Source organism: Orbicella faveolata, unplaced genomic scaffold (assembly GCF_042242905.1).
Source record: "Orbicella faveolata isolate gen_17 unplaced genomic scaffold, um_ofav_v1 contig_47, whole genome shotgun sequence".
NCBI lineage: Eukaryota > Metazoa > Cnidaria > Anthozoa > Scleractinia > Merulinidae > Orbicella > Orbicella faveolata.
Genome location: NW_028301577.1, coordinates 13,409,938 through 13,427,770, shown reverse-complemented (window position 1 = coordinate 13,427,770; position 17,833 = coordinate 13,409,938). Strand labels below are relative to the sequence as shown.

At 37.8% G+C, this 17,833-nt stretch overlaps 1 protein-coding gene and 1 long non-coding RNA gene across 2 annotated transcripts; one reads left to right on the top strand and one right to left on the bottom strand.

Annotated features, from left to right (window-relative positions):
• Positions 1-1,802: 1,802 nt before the first annotated feature.
• On the bottom strand, positions 1,803-11,073 carry LOC149097235 (uncharacterized). Its single transcript, XR_016204079.1, has 3 exons — positions 10,939-11,073; positions 8,360-8,440; positions 1,803-3,494 (listed from the first exon to the last, which is right to left on the bottom strand). It is a non-coding gene; the product is annotated as an uncharacterized LOC149097235 (long non-coding RNA).
• Positions 11,074-11,182: 109 nt separating this feature from the next.
• Positions 11,183-15,532, top strand: LOC110046239 (uncharacterized). Its single transcript, XM_020751927.2, has 5 exons — positions 11,183-11,573; positions 12,710-12,834; positions 13,420-13,535; positions 14,028-14,148; positions 15,202-15,532. The coding sequence occupies exons 1-4, from the start codon at positions 11,262-11,264 to the stop codon at positions 14,138-14,140; spliced, it is 666 nt and encodes a 221-aa protein (XP_020607586.1). The 5' UTR covers positions 11,183-11,261; the 3' UTR covers positions 14,141-14,148; positions 15,202-15,532.
• Positions 15,533-17,833: the final 2,301 nt, after the last annotated feature.

Sequence of the window (17,833 nt, the reverse complement as noted above, 5' to 3'; positions counted from 1 at the left end):
TGCGTTCTATCTAATAACACGCAGCATAAGACTGGTAACTAAACTCCGTTGCAGTTCGGTCTTCGAGCAAAATTGATTTTTGGAGGGGGGTAGCGTTCGGAAGCAGTATTTGACTTTGTATGTCTTTACTCTGAACCAGAGTGACTCTGAACGTAAATATGCAGCGACTATTTGCAAGAATGGCATTTACCTCACAAGATTTCTATCGGAAATTGACCGCTTAGTGTATTTTCAGTTTCAAATTTTCAACATGAAAGTTCGATCGAAGATTTAAACAGTGGTTGCTCTCCGGTTTGCGAACTGCGTGTTCCCGGCCAGCCAATAGTAAACTCCGCGCTTTGATTATCCTCAAATTATTCAGATTGTTTAATGATATTACAGAGGCAAAACAATTTCTGAGAAGCAGTGTAACCAATTTTAGTTTCGGTGCTGTAAAACTACCACTCAATCTGCGCAATATTTCTCTATTCCCAATCTTGTCACTCACACGAAATCCGGTTCGCGAAAGCCCTCTTCTCAGTATAAGTTTGTTGAGGCTGACTGAACCTTTTTGGGTAAGCCGTCTCCTGTAGCATCGAACATTTATTACAGAAATTTTCTTGTCGAGTAGATTTTTATGGCCGGAGTGCTTTCTAACTGTTCCTAGTTCGCTTTGCTTTACAAAACAGCAGTAGTAGTCAAAAAACCACAGAGCACTTTGTGGCCTATTGAAAACACCACAGAGCGCTTTGTGGCCTACTCAAAACACCACAGAGCGCTTTGTGGCCTATTCAAAACACCACAAAGCGCTATGTGGTGTTTTATTTTGGGATTTAACACTGAAAACTGGATGGCTCGTTGACTCGCAAATATCTCACAGCTATTTTCTGAAATAATTTGGTTTCTCCAATTTTTCACACCACAAAGCGCTTTGTGGCCTATTCAAAACACCGCAAAGCGCTTTGTGGCCTATTCAATACACCACAAAGCGCTTTGTGGTCGTCATCGTAATCATAGCGATTCTGTCAGTGGAAATTATACTATGTGGATAAAACTGGCAGAGGGGCTCTTTTATTTTGACAGGGAGGTTGGCAAGATTTTCGCACCACCCCTACATTAATCATGCATGCAATTTTTTGACTGACTCGTTCTTTTCACGATTGCTGTTTGAGTATAATGTGATAGTTTGAGATAGTTGCATACATAATTAATGTATGGCGCTGTACGGAAATCGTACCTGGAGGTTAGCCGAGTGCTCTTAAAGAAACCTCTGAAAGGAACCAATAGATTTTCGCAAACGTGCTGAGCAAGGTTATGTTGAACACTATTTCAGTTTTTGTTTTTAGAAAGAAATATCACCGAACCTCCGATATAAGACTTGATACCCTTAAAAGTACTCGTTATGGTTATCAGAGAGAGCACTGACTGCTAATGAGATTTGCATTCCTGGGATCGGCTGGAACTAGCTACAACGGGTACGTGTTATTGACCGGGAGAGACGATGAAATGAAAGCAGAAGGTTGAAAATTAGGAATTCAGTGATACCTCAACCTATCACTTGTTTCGGTTAGAGAATCTTAGAGGGATTTATTATGTTCATTGATTTATAGCTCTATTGTTAGTCCTCGTTTGTAGGCACACCCCTCGGGAATTTAGCATTGAACATGGAATGAAACTTTAGTCGGATACTGATATGGGTATTTCTTTTTTTAACAAGTCTATGGATCTCGCCGTAACATTGCAAGGCGAAGAACTCGACCAATGTTTTACCAACACGGACCTCATACTAGTTCAATAACATAATTGAGTTATGACAAAGAAGATTACAAATCTTTTTTTATTTATTTATGGCTAGACTGGAATTTATAGAACTGGTGTTTTCATGAGCAGGTATAATTACCATTATCACTATCAACTGGAATCTTATAGATCTTTCTACACACGAACCAAAACAATCTGACTTGTGACCTTGAATTAATTGGCTTGAATTATCTGCAATGCTCACGTATGATACAAACCGTTGCTTTATCCAAACATTTTCGAAAATTATATTTTAGGGCATGTTTTTAGCCTGTGTTGTAAAACCACTATAATCTTGAGATTTGTATTGTTACAAAGGCAAAATAACCAAAGTTAGAATTAGTTTGAGAAATTCTATTTTTGACAGATAAATGCCTTTTGGACATACTAATATAATACTTATCATTGCATTTACAGTGGTGCACTTCTAACACAGACCACCAAACTAATTTTTTTTCATCATTTTTTGACATGTTTTCAACAACTTTCCTATGGCTTCCATTCAAATCTGGCAAATCCAAATTATGAAAAGAAATGTGAAAGGTGGAGTTGTCGACTGATCAACAGGTTACATGATGCTTGATATTTTCACCATTCATGCATTTTGATTAGCTTATTTAAACCAAGGAAGGTGGACACAGTTAGTCAGGCACGACTGTGGCTGGGTTCTTATTACAAAGATGAAAAGTTCTGTCACTCTTTTGTCCCTTAAATCTAGATCCAACAAACTAGTCACAGGCAACACAGTGATTTGTGGTTCATTTAGTAAAAAAAAAAGTAATGACATATTTTCTTCAGCCTTTGAGCTTGGGCTAATTTGAATAAGCTGTTGTAAATGTAGAACAATCAAAACAATTTCAGACTCATCCTCTATTTACTTAACTATTACTTATTAATACATCTGTTAAAGAAATCCTGATAAAAATTTAAAAAATCTACGAAATAAATACTGATTTTATCACTGTCACTAAACTCATCCTCTATTAACTTTCTGTAGAGGTTTTCATCATCATTGTCTTGTTCTTCTTGATCCTCTTGTCCTTCTTCTTCTTCTTTGTCTTCTTCTAACTCCCCCTCCTCCTCATCGATCATATCATCTAATGCCTCCAGGTATGGTTTGGCCAGGCTATTAAAAATATGGAGATGGATTTACTTCATTAATAGACACAACAATATTGTGGAAAACTGAAACTTTCTGTGAAGGGGCCTGTTACGGCTATTTCGTGTTTTCTTTGTGTCCTTTTTTGTTCCGTATGTTAATGTATTTTTTCACATTCTGCATGCTTTTTTTCTCGCGTCGTATGTAAATTTCGTTGTGTATATATTTGTGTTATCCTTTCATGTTCGTTTAGTGCTAGTTTATCGTCCGGTACACTTGTATCTTCTTGGTTCCCTGAACCCCGTTGCCAGCATTTTGGTAAGCCGTTTAGTTTATCGTCTGTTTGTGTTTTCCTCTTAGTTTTCTGCCGTCTTCAGTTAGTTATTTGTAGTAATTCGTTTCATGTTTATCTTTAGGAATTTACCTTCCTCCTACGGAAAGTGAAATAAATTTGCTGGACTAATTGAAACTCGCTTTAAGTTGTGTCTTAAGTCGGCCCTTTGCCTCTTCAGGGCCCATTTCTTGAAACTTCCTGGCTATTCAAGAGCTTGTCAACTTACAAGGACCGTTTTCACGCTGCTGTTTTGGGCCCAAAGCACCAAACTACCTAATGAAACTGAAACCAGTTTTTAAAAAGAGCACTGGAATTACAATCTAAAGTACAACAGTAATATTATTATAATTCAAATTATAAATATTTATACTGTATTTTGAAAGTGGAAGTTTCTTCACGAGGAATGTGAACGCCTTAAAGAGATCTTTTCCCGACTGTGCTATCCTGACGACCTTGTGCAGTCAATCATTCGCAGATTTATTGAATCAAAAGTGTCCGAGGATTCACATACTCGAGTGGCTGATAAAAGAGAAGCCCCAGTCAGAATCGTGTTGCCCTACAAGGACCAGAAATCTGCAAACGTAGTACGTAAACAGCTGGCTGACCTCAGTCGGAAGATCAACGCAGATATTAACCCAGTTTACACAAGTAGAAAGATCAAGGATGAAATTAAGGTCAGGGAAGACAAGCAGCCTCTTGTTAGTCAACAATGCGTGGTGTATTCATTTCAGTGTGGCCTGTGTGATGCAGGCTATGTCGGTTACACGTGCCGACACCTACACCAACGAATTGAAGAACACAAAGAATCGGCAATCGGAAACCACCTCAGAGAGCAGCACGATATGGAGCCAGAAGACATCGCACAGAGTTTTCGAATCTTAAGAAAGTGTCAGAACAAATTTGGCTACCTTATTTTTGAAATGTTTTTTTTTATCATAGAACTGAAACCAATGCTAAACAAACAGTGCGATTCAATTCGCGCCCAATTATTTGTTTAGAGCAATTCTTGCTAAGATTATTTTATTTTTCCATTGTATATTTTTAACACTTTTTCACATATTTCATCACATTTTAGCGTTCGCCACATTTTTATCTATTATAAGTTGTTTTTAACATATTTATGGCTATATGCTATTGTAGAAAATTTACTCACTTGAAAATGACCTCGTAGAGGTCGAAACGTCGTGACTTTTTAGCGCTAGTTTTTATTTCAAAATCGATTTCTAAGAAACTACTTATTAACATACTGTATTTCTATACCTAACTAAGAAAACCAGTTTTTGATTAATATGATGCAAATGGACTTCTCTATAAACTCACTTCCTTCAACTTAATGTCTGCTAATTTTTCACGCAAATAGCAAACCACCAGTTGTGATTGCAGTTACCCGTCTCACTCTACATAGCAATTTTCAATTTGGTTTCAAAATTAACTTGCATTTGGGTTTGCATCACTGTGCTCTGTTTTGCATCCTGTACTTTCTTTGTTGCGTTGTTCGTAATATTGTTAATACTCTGGTTCTGGTTTCAAGGCACTTCAATGAAAACTGTTCAGACATCACTTCCTTCCTGCATGAGATGAAGTAATAGTTAAAAGCACATGCCATTTTTGGTCTGGGACATTGATGGGGATTCCTGGACAGGCCCCCAGAGGAGCTCCCATCTGCTTTCAAAATTACATCATTAGCCTACCAAAACTAGTGCCAGTCCTAAACCCCACATTAGAATTTAAAATCCTTAAAACTCATAGTCTTGTTGTTATTGGGATAAGATGTTCTAGGTTCTGAGCTACTGTGTCTGAAACACCTCACAAGATTAGAAGCCACAGATTTAGGAAAGCCATTCCCTAACAGAACGTTTTCATCATTGTTCTTTGTTTCTGAATGAGAGAGTCTATTTCACATATACGAGAAGCCTGGTGCAACAAGGCCTAACCCAAGTAATTTTGGCAAGTCAACGTACTTGACTAGAAAACAAGACATTCTGTCCAGTGTTTGTGTGATTCCTATAAATGTCAATGGATGTTCTTTTCAGAGAAATGTCCAGGAAATGGATCAAGCCATCTTCAAATTTGTTGACTGTAAAACATGTCAGATTTATTTGGTTTGTCCATCAACAGCATATCTTCAAAATAACGTCCATAAAACTACTCATTTATAAGGCCACTGTCAAGCATTTTACGAACAATATCATTTTTGAGCTCTGTCATGATAAAAAAAAACAACAACAACGGCCTAATGAAGAACCCAACAAAATGCCATCAATTTGGTTGTCGAGTGCTCTCTTAATTAATTTGGTGTTAATCAATTTATTGTCATTAACTCCAAAGAAACCAATCTGAACAACTGTCAGGGCTTGCTGTCAGGGCTTGCAAACTCCAGTTCCTCTTAGAGTGAAAACAAGGTGTTTTCCTTCCACATCTACATGAGAGAGTATCATAACTTATGTGGGTGGTGGTGGTGTATCGAGTTGTGTTTGACAAACCCTTTTCATTTTTTTTGTTTCTACATATAGCAATATAAAGGAACTGTTTTTTAACTGTTTAATAGCAAACCATTTTATTTTTAAAAAGTGCCTGTTATTTTTAGTTAAAGTTAATTTGGCTAACAATTCCTTTCTATTTAAATGTATGTTGCTTGAAAACTGTGATCTGGTGGCCCTAGATGCAATTTGAGTTTTTCTGTAATTTTGGAAAGTCAAGCCCCACTGTTTGTTATTAATATTGTATCAAAAGGATAACACCATTCTTATCATGGTTATTCTATTGATTCCATTTCATCATTACTTAAGGTGGTTCTGCAGTTATTGTGGGCACACTACCCCATGTCAAAGTTTGCAACATAAATTTTGGGGCTTTGAAGTGTTGGCTAAGAAATTTTGGGAAATATTTTGTGTTTCACTCGGTGATAATGTTACTTAATTCCATTTACTGGGGAAAATATTTTTATTCTTACTGGTGTTTGACTGGACCCCATTTTTTGGACAACAACACTACCAGTAAAAAAAATTTTGCTGGCATACTTTTACTCAATTTCTGGAACCAGCTTATTCTGACTTAATACAAACCATGCCCAAGTTTTGGGGAAATCATTTCAGCAGAAGTTCAGAAGTATTAACTTAAAGGTCAAAGACATGTAAACTCAACTCTAACATTCACTGAAAGTTTCTACAATTGACTCTCATTTCCAAAACAAGCCATGAACCCAAATTTTGTGAGAAGCTTGCCCCAAAGCTTGTTAAATAAAAGTGGCTAGTCAATTAGTGAGCGTGCGAACCATAAAAAGCATTAATCCCTAGTTCTTAAAATACTATAAAATGCTTGATAACCTCATTGAATTTTCAAAGATGCATTTTGCAACAGTATTTGGAAATAACTTTTGTGTCAAAGTCTTTCCACACAAATTGTACGGTACGGCAACATTTTGGCTATAAGTTTTACTGTTGTGACTCAAAAAGAAATGGGGCACTGTTGTCAGGATTGTAAGCTACTCCCCGACTGATCTCTGGTGAGGAAGAGAAGCAGTTTTATTAATCTATGATTACAAATACAAAATAGCCACTACAGGTACAGGCTGAGCCATCTTTTTGCCATTCCTTAATATATAGTTAAAAAGACAATTATTAATAATAACAATAATAATAAATAAAAATAGCAATAAAAACAACAACGATGACAACAAAAATAATAACAATAATATTAATGATAATGATGTGCTTCTGGGCATGAATTATGTTTTCATTCATGACAGTTGGTTCATTGTATTTGACCAGTAAAAGTGCTTCACTGGGTCTATTTGTTAGAAAAGTGGAGTCTCATCAAAATGTGTGGGCACAGTTCATGGATGTTTAAAATCTTGTGAGGGTTGTGCTCTATGACTGATTAATCACCCAATGAATCACTGTTGCAACACCAAAACAAGAAGGCAAGTTTATAAAAAAGCTGAGCATTTCTGCAAGTTGAAATTTTCTCGTGAGTGCTAATGGGCAACAAAAGTCTACCAGGTAGGCAACTAAAAAGACACACGGGGAACCAACAAAAACAGAACTAGTTGCCCAAAGGGCAAATTAGCAAGAAAGTTAGTGTCGAACACTGCATTAATAGCCGTCAAGCTCATTCTAAGAGCTTTGCAGCATCCAAAAGTTTTCTTTACTCTGCCTCCTCGACTCCTCAACCTCTCTTAATTCATTTATGTTTGTTGTGCCCCAAACCATTGCAGGAAAGAAAGTGAGTGCTTTGCAGGTTGTAAGTATACATGTAGAATACAGTAGGGGCAATTGTACATGTATGGTTTACCAGTTTTGTCATTTAAGTTAAGGTTGTCATTTGCTAACACAGAAAACTCAACTTCCTACAAGCTGTCTTGTTCACAGCTTCTGGGGTTTTAAATAAGAGTCACAACAAAGAATAGAAAAAATATGTGACAAATGCTTGAGTAACTACATATGATATGCAAATATCTTCTTTGTAACATGCAGCAAAGATTGCTTGTATCACTGCCATACATCTATACCTTAACCTATAATATACCACAGAACCTCCCAAACTACCGGTAAGTTGAGACTTTTATTTTATATCAATTTTAAAAACAAAATTATTTTGTTCTAGTGGGGATAATGGGTTGTTGACTAGTTTAATGGATACACAAGAATAATAAGCTGTGCATTAACGTGGTACTGTACAATCACTTCTTCCTTAAGATTTTGAAACTCCATCTACTAAACACACCCCCTGCGCTAAATTTTAAGCCTTCATAGCAGGGATGAAAAGGAATTAAAAACTAGAAACTGGCTAATTTATCCAGGTGCGAAGAAGATGTGTTTTGAAAAATAGTTGACCTTCTCTAACACATAATAGTTGGCTTTCTCTAATACATAAAAGTTGGCTTCCTCTAACACATTTGGTTTGCAATGTTCTTCTTAGTATTGCTGGAGTACTTAGTGTACAAGAAAAAACTCATAAGCTAACCAGATATTGAAGTATAATATGAGGACACAAGCCCTAAAATTCTTGACAAAGTGCTGCCATTACAGTTAAGACCCAATTACGTACAGGTAACAAAAAAATGAATTATTTTGGCAAGACACAACTCTAAAAGAGTTATCAATGCATGGCAACTGATCCATATCATGGTAAGGGCTGATGCTCACCATCCCTAGTTCCTTCTCTACTACAACTTTCTTCAGTTTGTGCATGTTTTCCCTCATCCAACCCATGATGATCATCCATTACTGCAAAAACAGAAATTCAAAGCATTATTGTTAAACACAAAATCACACAAATGCAATTATATTTTAAGTTACACTGACTGTTTTAAAATAACATACATGTACAGCCTTGTAGATTAAAAGCTGTTCCTCAGGAAAGGGAAATTTAAAAGAAAACAAAATTCAATCAGAAACAACTGCAAGAGTATGACTATCTTATCAAGACCTAGGTTTTTAAAGTCTATTTCAACTGACAATGAAACCAAAACAGAACAGACTGAATCTCTAGTGGCAAAGTTTAGCTGGTGAGAACTACATCTTATTATATGGCTAGCTCCGCGAGCAGGCAAGATGAATCAAATCCTGCGCTGTGATTGGCTAACCGAGTGGGCAAGATGGAGCTATCTTGCCCGCTCGGGACTACCTGCCGTGTCCCGCAAGAAAAATTTCCCCGAAAGCCATATAATAAATCCTTTATTGACCAAGCTTGTTCGTTCAAGATGGCTGGATATTGGCCTCGTTCTTTTTTTGCGAGTTTATGGACCTCGACTCCGTCTCGGTCCATAAACTCACAAAAAATGAACTTGGCCAATATCCAGCCATCTTGACCTCACACTTGGTCAATAACCCATATATATTTACCAAGAGATAAAAGACATCCTTGAGAATAAAAATACAAGTAGATAAACAAACCGTTTTCTCCTTCTTTAATTGTTTTTACATTAAAAGAACAAAAAAAAACCAAGTATCCAAAAACATGAATAAATTCTCCAGAAGATAACAAGAATGGCAATGTTCCTCACACAAGAGCTGGCACAAAGAGATAATGGCAATGCCACCTAATGAAGACATGACAAGGTATTGGCATGTATCCCTATTTAAACAATAGAGAGTTTCTGTCGAGGAACTATCGGTTGATAGTTGCCCCATGGAAATTTGATGTTCTTAAAACAAATATGCTAGTTTTAAGAACATCAAATTTCCAAGGGACAACTATCAACCGATAGTTCCAAGACATAAACACTCTATTGTCTTTATCGTTCACCACTAAATTTTCTTCCACGTGCCAGTTCAAAATTCATATTGAATTATTTTCAACTTTTTTAGATCAAAGCCATGGAAGGTCGTTGAAGCCAAATGTAAAATTTGAAAAAGAAAACAGACAAAAACCCACTTAATATATTTCAATTGTTTACTTTCTGTAAGCCCGCTTCTTTACAGAAACATTTACGCGGATGAGTACTATCCATCCAGGTATTTTCCTCAGACAGGCACTATGGGCTGATAGCGTCTCTCCACGGATGAACACTATTGCGTCACGTGATCAATTTAAACCAATAAGAATCGGAGAAAATTCAGTGGTGAACTATAATATGTATTAATTGGACCAGCCGAATAGAAAAGGAAACCTAGGCAAGCACTTCTTGAAGCAGCCTCACATGATGACTATACACACTGCGTGTCTACAAAACACTGCTTCGTAACAAACAGCTTAAAGGTAGTAAGTCAACAACAGAGGAAAAGAAGAACAGAAGGACAAACAACCCCGACCTTAACTGGCGATTCCTTAGCACTATATTGCGAATGCTTCAAGCGCAGAATTTTACACTTATTCAATAGCATCAAAAACAAAATCATTACTCATGGATTGTATGTTATTTGGATTATTTTCGATTCTTTTGCATAAGTTGTTTATTATGTTGTTCCTTATGCTCAAAAATTCATGTATGCCTATCAAAGTTCATCAAAAAACTGTACCTTCCAGCCACCGCAAAATGTAATGCGGAGTGATAAAATAAATGAATAGTATTATTTAAAAGACCTGGCAAAATAGGGTAAGACTGGTACATCATATCTCTTTTGCAAGCATGGTGACCTATTTTAATTTATTTTTAGAGACTGTGCTTGGTAGGAAACATTCAGGGAAATGTATTGTGCATTTGTTTTCATGATTGTGCCCAGGAGATTACTTTTAAGCTTACTTTAACATCGGTAGAAATCATTCCCAATACTGATAGAAGCAAAGAAATACCAGACAAAATAAAGGCTCGAAAGTTCAAACTGTCACAAGAATGGTAAACTCGATTTCTTGACATCCTGAACTAAACTCAAATTTCTTGAACTGTAACCAATTTTAATCCTTGCAATCCTGCACATTATTTCGAAACTACTGTTTTTGCTTTGCTCTTTAACATTTTTATCCCACTAAGCTGTATATTTGGTGGCATTTGGCGATACAAGGTGGTAATAAGCTGAGTGAAAATTTGCTCTGTCTGCACGACAGCGTTTCTTTATGCCCGTAACGGAGGCAGATCTTAATTGCAAAATTCAAAACACAACAGTGTGGACTATACAAACTAGTGCCAGCTTAGTTCGTGCCGCTTGAAAGCAACACGATCAACAAAACTTAGATTGCTGATGAACATGTCGAAATGGCTTCGTAGACTTGAGCCATATAAATTGCTCACTCCATTTCTACAAACAACATAATACAATACACTACACTTCACAAAGCTTCTTACCAACAATATTAGGCTTCAAAGGCAGCTGTAAATGTGTTTCGGAACATGCAGAAAGATCCGGCAAAACACCCTCACGATAAAAGTCACAATCGATAGGTTTCGAGCTTTCAACTGGCAAACACCGTCCCGTCCCCCAGTAAAATAATCTCAGAGGACACGATCACAACGCATTTTCATTGGAAGAAACAACAACACATACAATTGGTCAAAAGGTGTTAGACATGTCTGCCACGCAGGACGAAAGTGCAACGCTACAGACTCATAGTGACCATGGTGAATGATGCGTGACTGACCGTGAACCTATAACCCATGTTTCACGTGTTATGCAGCAACAGCAAGCACAGGACATCATGGAGCTGAGGTTAATTTTATACCTGTTGCTTACCACAGCACTCATAGCTGTTGTTAACTCTCAGATTCCTTTACCAAAACGCCCACTGGGATTTATTTACAAAGGAGGCGAGCCAAGCGCTCCAATTCATCTGACAGCATTTGTAGATTTGACTTGTCCGGATAGCCAGCGAGCATGGCCGACGGTCAAAAAGGTTGCAGATATGTATGGACCCGAAACCATCCGGTTCACTGTGCAGTTGTTCCCGTTACCTTATCACACTAATGCATTTATGGCCGCTCAGGTGAGTCGTGAAGTTTTGAACAAGGCGAATTCGTTTTGCTCACTTCCCCTCTGTTGCAGTTAGAACCTGTCCAGGCTTTGTCCTATCACATGTACGTACGTGACATTTATGTTTCTTGGCTATTGCATAACGATTTCAACCGGTATGAGAATGCACGGAAATCGCACTTAATACTAAATTGTGTCGAAAAGAAAATTGATTTAAGTGGCATACAGTACTTTTTATCTTATGTCTGTCTTTTGGGCAAGGCGGGTAAGTTTACTTACAGCAAAGTTTTGAGCACATACTCGTGCTTCGTTTTAAGGTGGCCGAACACAGTTTTCAAGAGCCTATGCCTAATTCACCATTACTTTTAAGCTATTTATGCTTTGGCGCTTGTTTTTTGCAAGAGTCAAGGTTAACCACAGAAAAGTTTATTCTCGCATTTTGGCTAAGGTGTGTGCCGTTGCCATAATTAAACACCTAAAGGGGACCAATCTGGGCATGATTACCATTTACTGTTCAGGATAGGAGCCAACACTAGTAGACCGGACTCGGGAGACCAGTGGAAATAGAACCTTTAAACGGAAATAAGAGCTTTTTTAATTACTATTTCTTCAAGAGTACCCTAAAAGATGCTTTGACAGGTAAAAATAGTTGCATTTCTAAGTGAGACCAGAATCTTGAATTATACACCTAACTGAGATGATGAGAATACCTGACCTTGTCATATGGGAATCTCCCTCAAACCTTTAGGCACAGTTGCACTTGGTTAGCAACCCATCAGATATTAAAATAAATGGCAGGCAATCCATGCAGAAGTGATGACATTTAACAATGCCATTTCTAAAATTCTGTCTAGAAAATCGCAAAACAAACAAACAGATGCTCAAACATAAGGCATGGGTTGCACTGTGGAGTTTCTTTGTTTTTGTCACACAAGTTTGTCAGGGCACTCAGGGTCGCATGTTTAGGACATAAAAGGTCATTGTCAATACCAGCACCATCAACATTACCATCATCATCATCAGCATCATCGTCATAAAAGTCATCTTCTTTGTCATAATCATCAATTAAGGCCTTTTTACACTGAGCAATTAATGCATGCGTCCTCCTTGTCAAATTTAATGTTTTAAATGATATTTGTTCACTTTTAGAGTGTGTATACTGTGGAAGCCTATAATTCAACCCTTGTGATAAATTGGATGGATGTCGTATTTGAGAACCAGAACCTACTGTATAATTTCCAGACAATGGAGAAGAACAGATATGATGTGATAAAGTAAGCTGTACTAATCAAAATATATGCATAATTGTTTCCTCATATTCCTTTTTCTATGGAGTGATTTTCTATAAATCCTTTTAAGTTTTTTTAAGCCTTTATTGTAATGATTCATAACCCTGCTAAGAAGGTTTCTTAAAAAACTATGTTAAAAAAAATCTTTGAAGATTTGTACTGTGATCTTTTTGTAAATCTTGTGATAAAGTCAGAGAGTTATTCAAGGATGAAATAACTGGCGTCAGATGTGTGTTTGTGTTTGGGGGAGGGGGAGGGGGTGAACTGAAATTTGTTTTAAATTATGTGACTTTTGACTTCAAAATTTGTTTCATTTCAAATTCTTTTACTCCTTTCTCTGATCCATCCATGGAAAGGAGAGTCACACCCCAGGGAGTCATTTGAAGATGGGGTCGGATGTAGGGGGGTCCACTGGGTGTGAATAAATCTATGATCATACTTTTCTCTGGCCTGCGTTGCAGCCGGACATGTCATAGAATCCCCGATATAGGACTATACCAGCGGTTTAGACTGTCTGTGACACAGGCTAACTTGTCTCCCCAACCAGCCTCTTTTTGTTTGTACACGTAGCATTATAGCTGACTTGGGAAGTAAACTTGACATTGAGAAATCTGTCATCAAAGACGGCCTGGCCAGCAGTGAATATGATGAACACACAAGGATATCTTGGAAGTATGGTTGTTCAAGTAAGTGTATTTAATTGAATATATTGTGGTACATTCAGACTTACAAGGTGAAGACCTGACTGCAGAAAAAGGTTTCGGCCCTTCAGGCCACAAACTTTTTACTTAGAAAAGATAAGGGCCTGAGAGCATTTTGCATTGGCGACAAACTTGGCCTGCTACATGGAAGTGTTTTGCTTAGGTGACATGTTTTTTTTATGTAGATTTCTTGCATGAATTTAATCTTTTAAAAAAGAGAGATCACTGGACAATGTTTATGTTTATTATAGCTGATCATGCACACACCTATTGCTTATTTTGCTGGGTTAGTATCAATGTATGTCGTGCGGACATGAAAGTGTAACCTCCACAGTGGAACAGGCTCATACGTCCTCTTACCAAATTCACTCAAACTCAATGTTTTCTTATAGGCTATGTATTAACATACAGGTAGCTGTATTGTTCTCTAATTTTTGAGTAATTGGTGATAACAAATCTGTTAACAACTTGTTTCAGGGACTGTGTCTGGCACTCCATTCTTCTTCGTGAACGGTGTATTTGTCAACCAAGCATCTTCAACTTGGACTGTAGAGGACTGGAAAAACCTCATTGATCCCCTTCTTAAATGAGAATCAAGGTAAATTGTAAGATTGCAGGACTAATTGTTTTCTACTTGTGCAAAGTGCTTCTTTTTGGGTCTCAACACTGAATCAAATAATCCATGATTACATCTTCAAAGTATTTTGGCTTTGTTAACTTATTGAGCCTTTCGATAACATGCAGACTCTAAAAATTATTCAAAGCTCAACCAACAAATGGGTTTTTCGCTACCGTCAAACAAATGTTCGGTGGCTCCTCCCAGCTTCTGACTACTGCCGAGTACGCGGTAATCAAATTGTTGAGCAAAGTTCAGACAACAAAACAGTGCTCGGCAGTAGTTGGAAGCTGGGAGGAGCCATCAAACATTTGATTGACAGTAGTAAAAAACACATTATTTTGTCGGGTGAGCTTTGAATTTTAGAGTCTGCATGTTATTGAAAGGAGCAGTAATTTGGATGAGACTTTTCTTTGAACATCCGCCCGCATACATACTTTCCTGATTTGTTTTAGGGGAGCAAGCAGAAGTACACAGGCTAATTTTTCATGTTAATTAAGATATGAAGTTATGAAAACTTAACAGTCTGCTCCAAATGACTGAACAGTCAAGTTGTTAAGTCCACTTCAGCAATAAGTGTATTCTGTTTTCCGTTCATTGAATCAGATTGGAGAATGCTGAGCAGATTGAGTCCATTATGTAACATGAGTTATAACATTTGAATTATATTTACCTTCCTTCATTTACTGTTACAGGTTTTTACAGAACTCAATGTTTTTAACATAGTGTTTCACTTGCATATACAGAGCAAACCCACTGCCTTCCAGACTGCATTATAATTTGCCGGATAAAGGTTGCAAGTGTCCTTTTTTGTTCCCTGAGACAATCTGATTTTAACTTGTTGCAAAGTGGCAAGACCAAAAAATACTGGGGGAGGGGTGGGTTTGGTCCATCCCAGCTAATGCAACTTTGATAGACAGTCAATATTAGACAGTCAATATTATCTGGTTCATGATATGTTTAGTGAGTCCTGCCATAGTTTGGTTATTATAACACGCATTTGACAAAGTTACAATTTTTCCAACATATGTTCAGTTGCAGATGTGTAGATGATGACACGTGGGAGCTCAGGAGAGCTGATCATTAATGTTCTTTCCACTGCTGCCTGACGTCGATGTGCACTGATCTACAACGGACCAGAAATCACAAAATGATTGCAAAAACACAAAATTATAGTCTCAAAGTATGCTTAAAACTGTAAGCTTAAATTATTATTTCTTTATTTTTGACAAAGTTTTGTAAATTGTGAAGAATAGTTAGGCACATTTGTGGAATAAATAAATTCCCAATGGGATTATATATTGTAAGAAATTTAAGTTAGTCTGATTAAACGTTTTGATTTATACACTACAGGTGTACCTGCAAACTTGTTCATTGTCTATTTCTATTGGAAGTGTAAGAGGATATCAGTTGGTTATGACAAAACTTTAAAGGGCTTACATGCCCGCATCCCACGTGACCGATGTTCAATGGTCTTTATCATAAAACAGTCGCATAATACAAAATTGGCCATGCTAGACGGGTAAGTTCAAACCATTAACGACTGACTCATTGAAAACAAAGAGAAGTCTAGCTTTAGCCGTACAGAAGGGACCGTTTTATGTCCCCTCTTCTGATAAAATGATTGACTTGGGAATTAAAAACAACCTTCGTGCCATCAGCCCAGCCTAGTTTGCTACAGTGCTGATAAAAACAACTTCGTTCTGGGATAAAAATTAATAACGTAAATCGAACTATAATTATTTGAAGTGCCTATGAAATGAAACATAATGTGATTGCTGCTTATTTGAAAGGCTTTTCAAAATAAAGAGAAATGGCATTTTCCTAGTTTTTGGAATATGTTCTTTCGTTTAGAGACATTGACGTTTTTGTATTATGCAAATTAGGAAGGTGATGATGTCATAGATAGTTCCACTTAAACAGTAAAAGAATAACTCTAGAAATATTGGAGCGGTGTTCTTCAGACTTGGCACCAGAAGTGTACATCACAAAAGAAACAAAATGACACCTGTTGCGCCGTTGCTATTCGAAGAAACTGTGGAGTAGACACATGAAACTTTTGGCGAGGGTTGGATAACAGCTACTGAAGTTTGTGTATTACACAGCTATTTGCTCTCTAAATCCCTAACCGCTGGAAATTACCGCTGAGCTAACACTCAAAACATTTCCTAGCCTGAAAATTGGTGACTCCACTTCCCGCTGTGAGATGATCAGGTCATGGTTCAAACGTAAGAAAGTCTCATAATTTCAGCTAACTTCCCCATGTCGAGCCATGACCTCTTATCTACGCAAGATGATCATCGCGCTCACAGCTTAAGCTTGGGCCGCCTGTGGTGACTTTCTCATTAATGTTACAGTCTGTTACTCTGAAACTTGATCATCCCATTTGGCGGATCACCCTGTCATAGCCAAACTACACTTTAGTAGAGACGCATTTGTCATGGGTCCACGACTGAAACATAACATTTTGGTCGAGATATCACTGCTCATTTTGCTGTTTCCACTTACACGAAAAGTCGAAGCAGGTAAGTTTTGTGATACGACTGTTATCAAGTTATGTTAGTATTCCGCAGCGGACTAGGAGGTGGACTAGGGTATTGCTGAAGATTGCTGGACCACAGCTTCTTGACAAATGTCATTACGGACACCTACTCGTCGTCCTATTTCTTCGTTCGTTTTGGTAGCCTTTAAGGTCTTTCTCCTCCGAACTTTAATTGTCTGTTGCTTTGGGGTACGGGTGTTGAGACTCATTACCCGGGGGGTACTCCCAGAAAAACTGGGTTGGGGTGTGCGGTCCGCTTTAAAAAACCCTTACCCTATTTAAGACCAAAATCTGCGATTTTTCCTACTCTATTTATGACCTGACAAAATATTTGGTATCCTATTGAAGGCCTGACCCTTAAATCAATACCCTGTTTCAGACCTTCCTTATAATTAGTTCCCAATTTCAGCCCGATGTGAATTGCATTGTGAAGAGCTTTTGTTGCTGGTCTTGAAAAAAAAAGTAGCTTCTAAAATATCCAGTTTAAGACTAGAGTGCAAAAACCATACCCAATTTGGGACCAAAACGGCCAAAATTGCTACCCCATTTATGACCAAAACGGCTAACAAACCCTACAATGACTTTAGGGCCGCACATACCTATATAGCCCATATAAGGAAGCATCCCCCCGGAACTCTTTCTACCGTGAGCAGGAGCTAACAGGAAAGAATGCTAGTTATTGAGAATTCTGTTACACTCGTGAAAAATGTGGGTGATTGGACGATTTATGTATTTTAAAAACAAGTAAGCGCAAGGTAATCGTGAATGATCTCAGTTTTATTGACTTTTTGATGGCGAAAGTCACGACTTGTTTTCTTAGGTCACTCCAGGGCATGAAATTCCTTTTTGGGGGGCATGGAACGACGGGTAGCAACGAAGTAGATTGTATATTGCATGTAGTGTTTTTACCTCGCTCATTATTATATGACTAGCTCTACACGAGTGGGCTTAGTCTGTCCAGAGACGTTTTACTTTTTGATTCGGGTTATTTTTCTTCGAGCGCGCGAGCGATGCGAGCGGGTGGAGCTCGAGAGCGGCTCTTTCCCCAGCCCCACCCCCTTTCGTTTTGGCTCCTTCATATCCCACGCGCCGGGTTAATATTTTGCTAAGCGTACGAACTCAAAA

Coding starts and splice junctions, on each gene's coding strand:
- LOC110046239 (XM_020751927.2), top strand. CDS start 11,262: ATGCAGCAACAGCAAGCACAGGACATCATGGAGCTGAGGTTAATTTTA. Junction 12,835..13,419: donor AACAGATATGATGTGATAAA/GTAAGCTGTACT, acceptor TTGTACACGTAG/CATTATAGCTGACTTGGGAA. Junction 13,536..14,027: donor TTGGAAGTATGGTTGTTCAA/GTAAGTGTATTT, acceptor AACTTGTTTCAG/GGACTGTGTCTGGCACTCCA.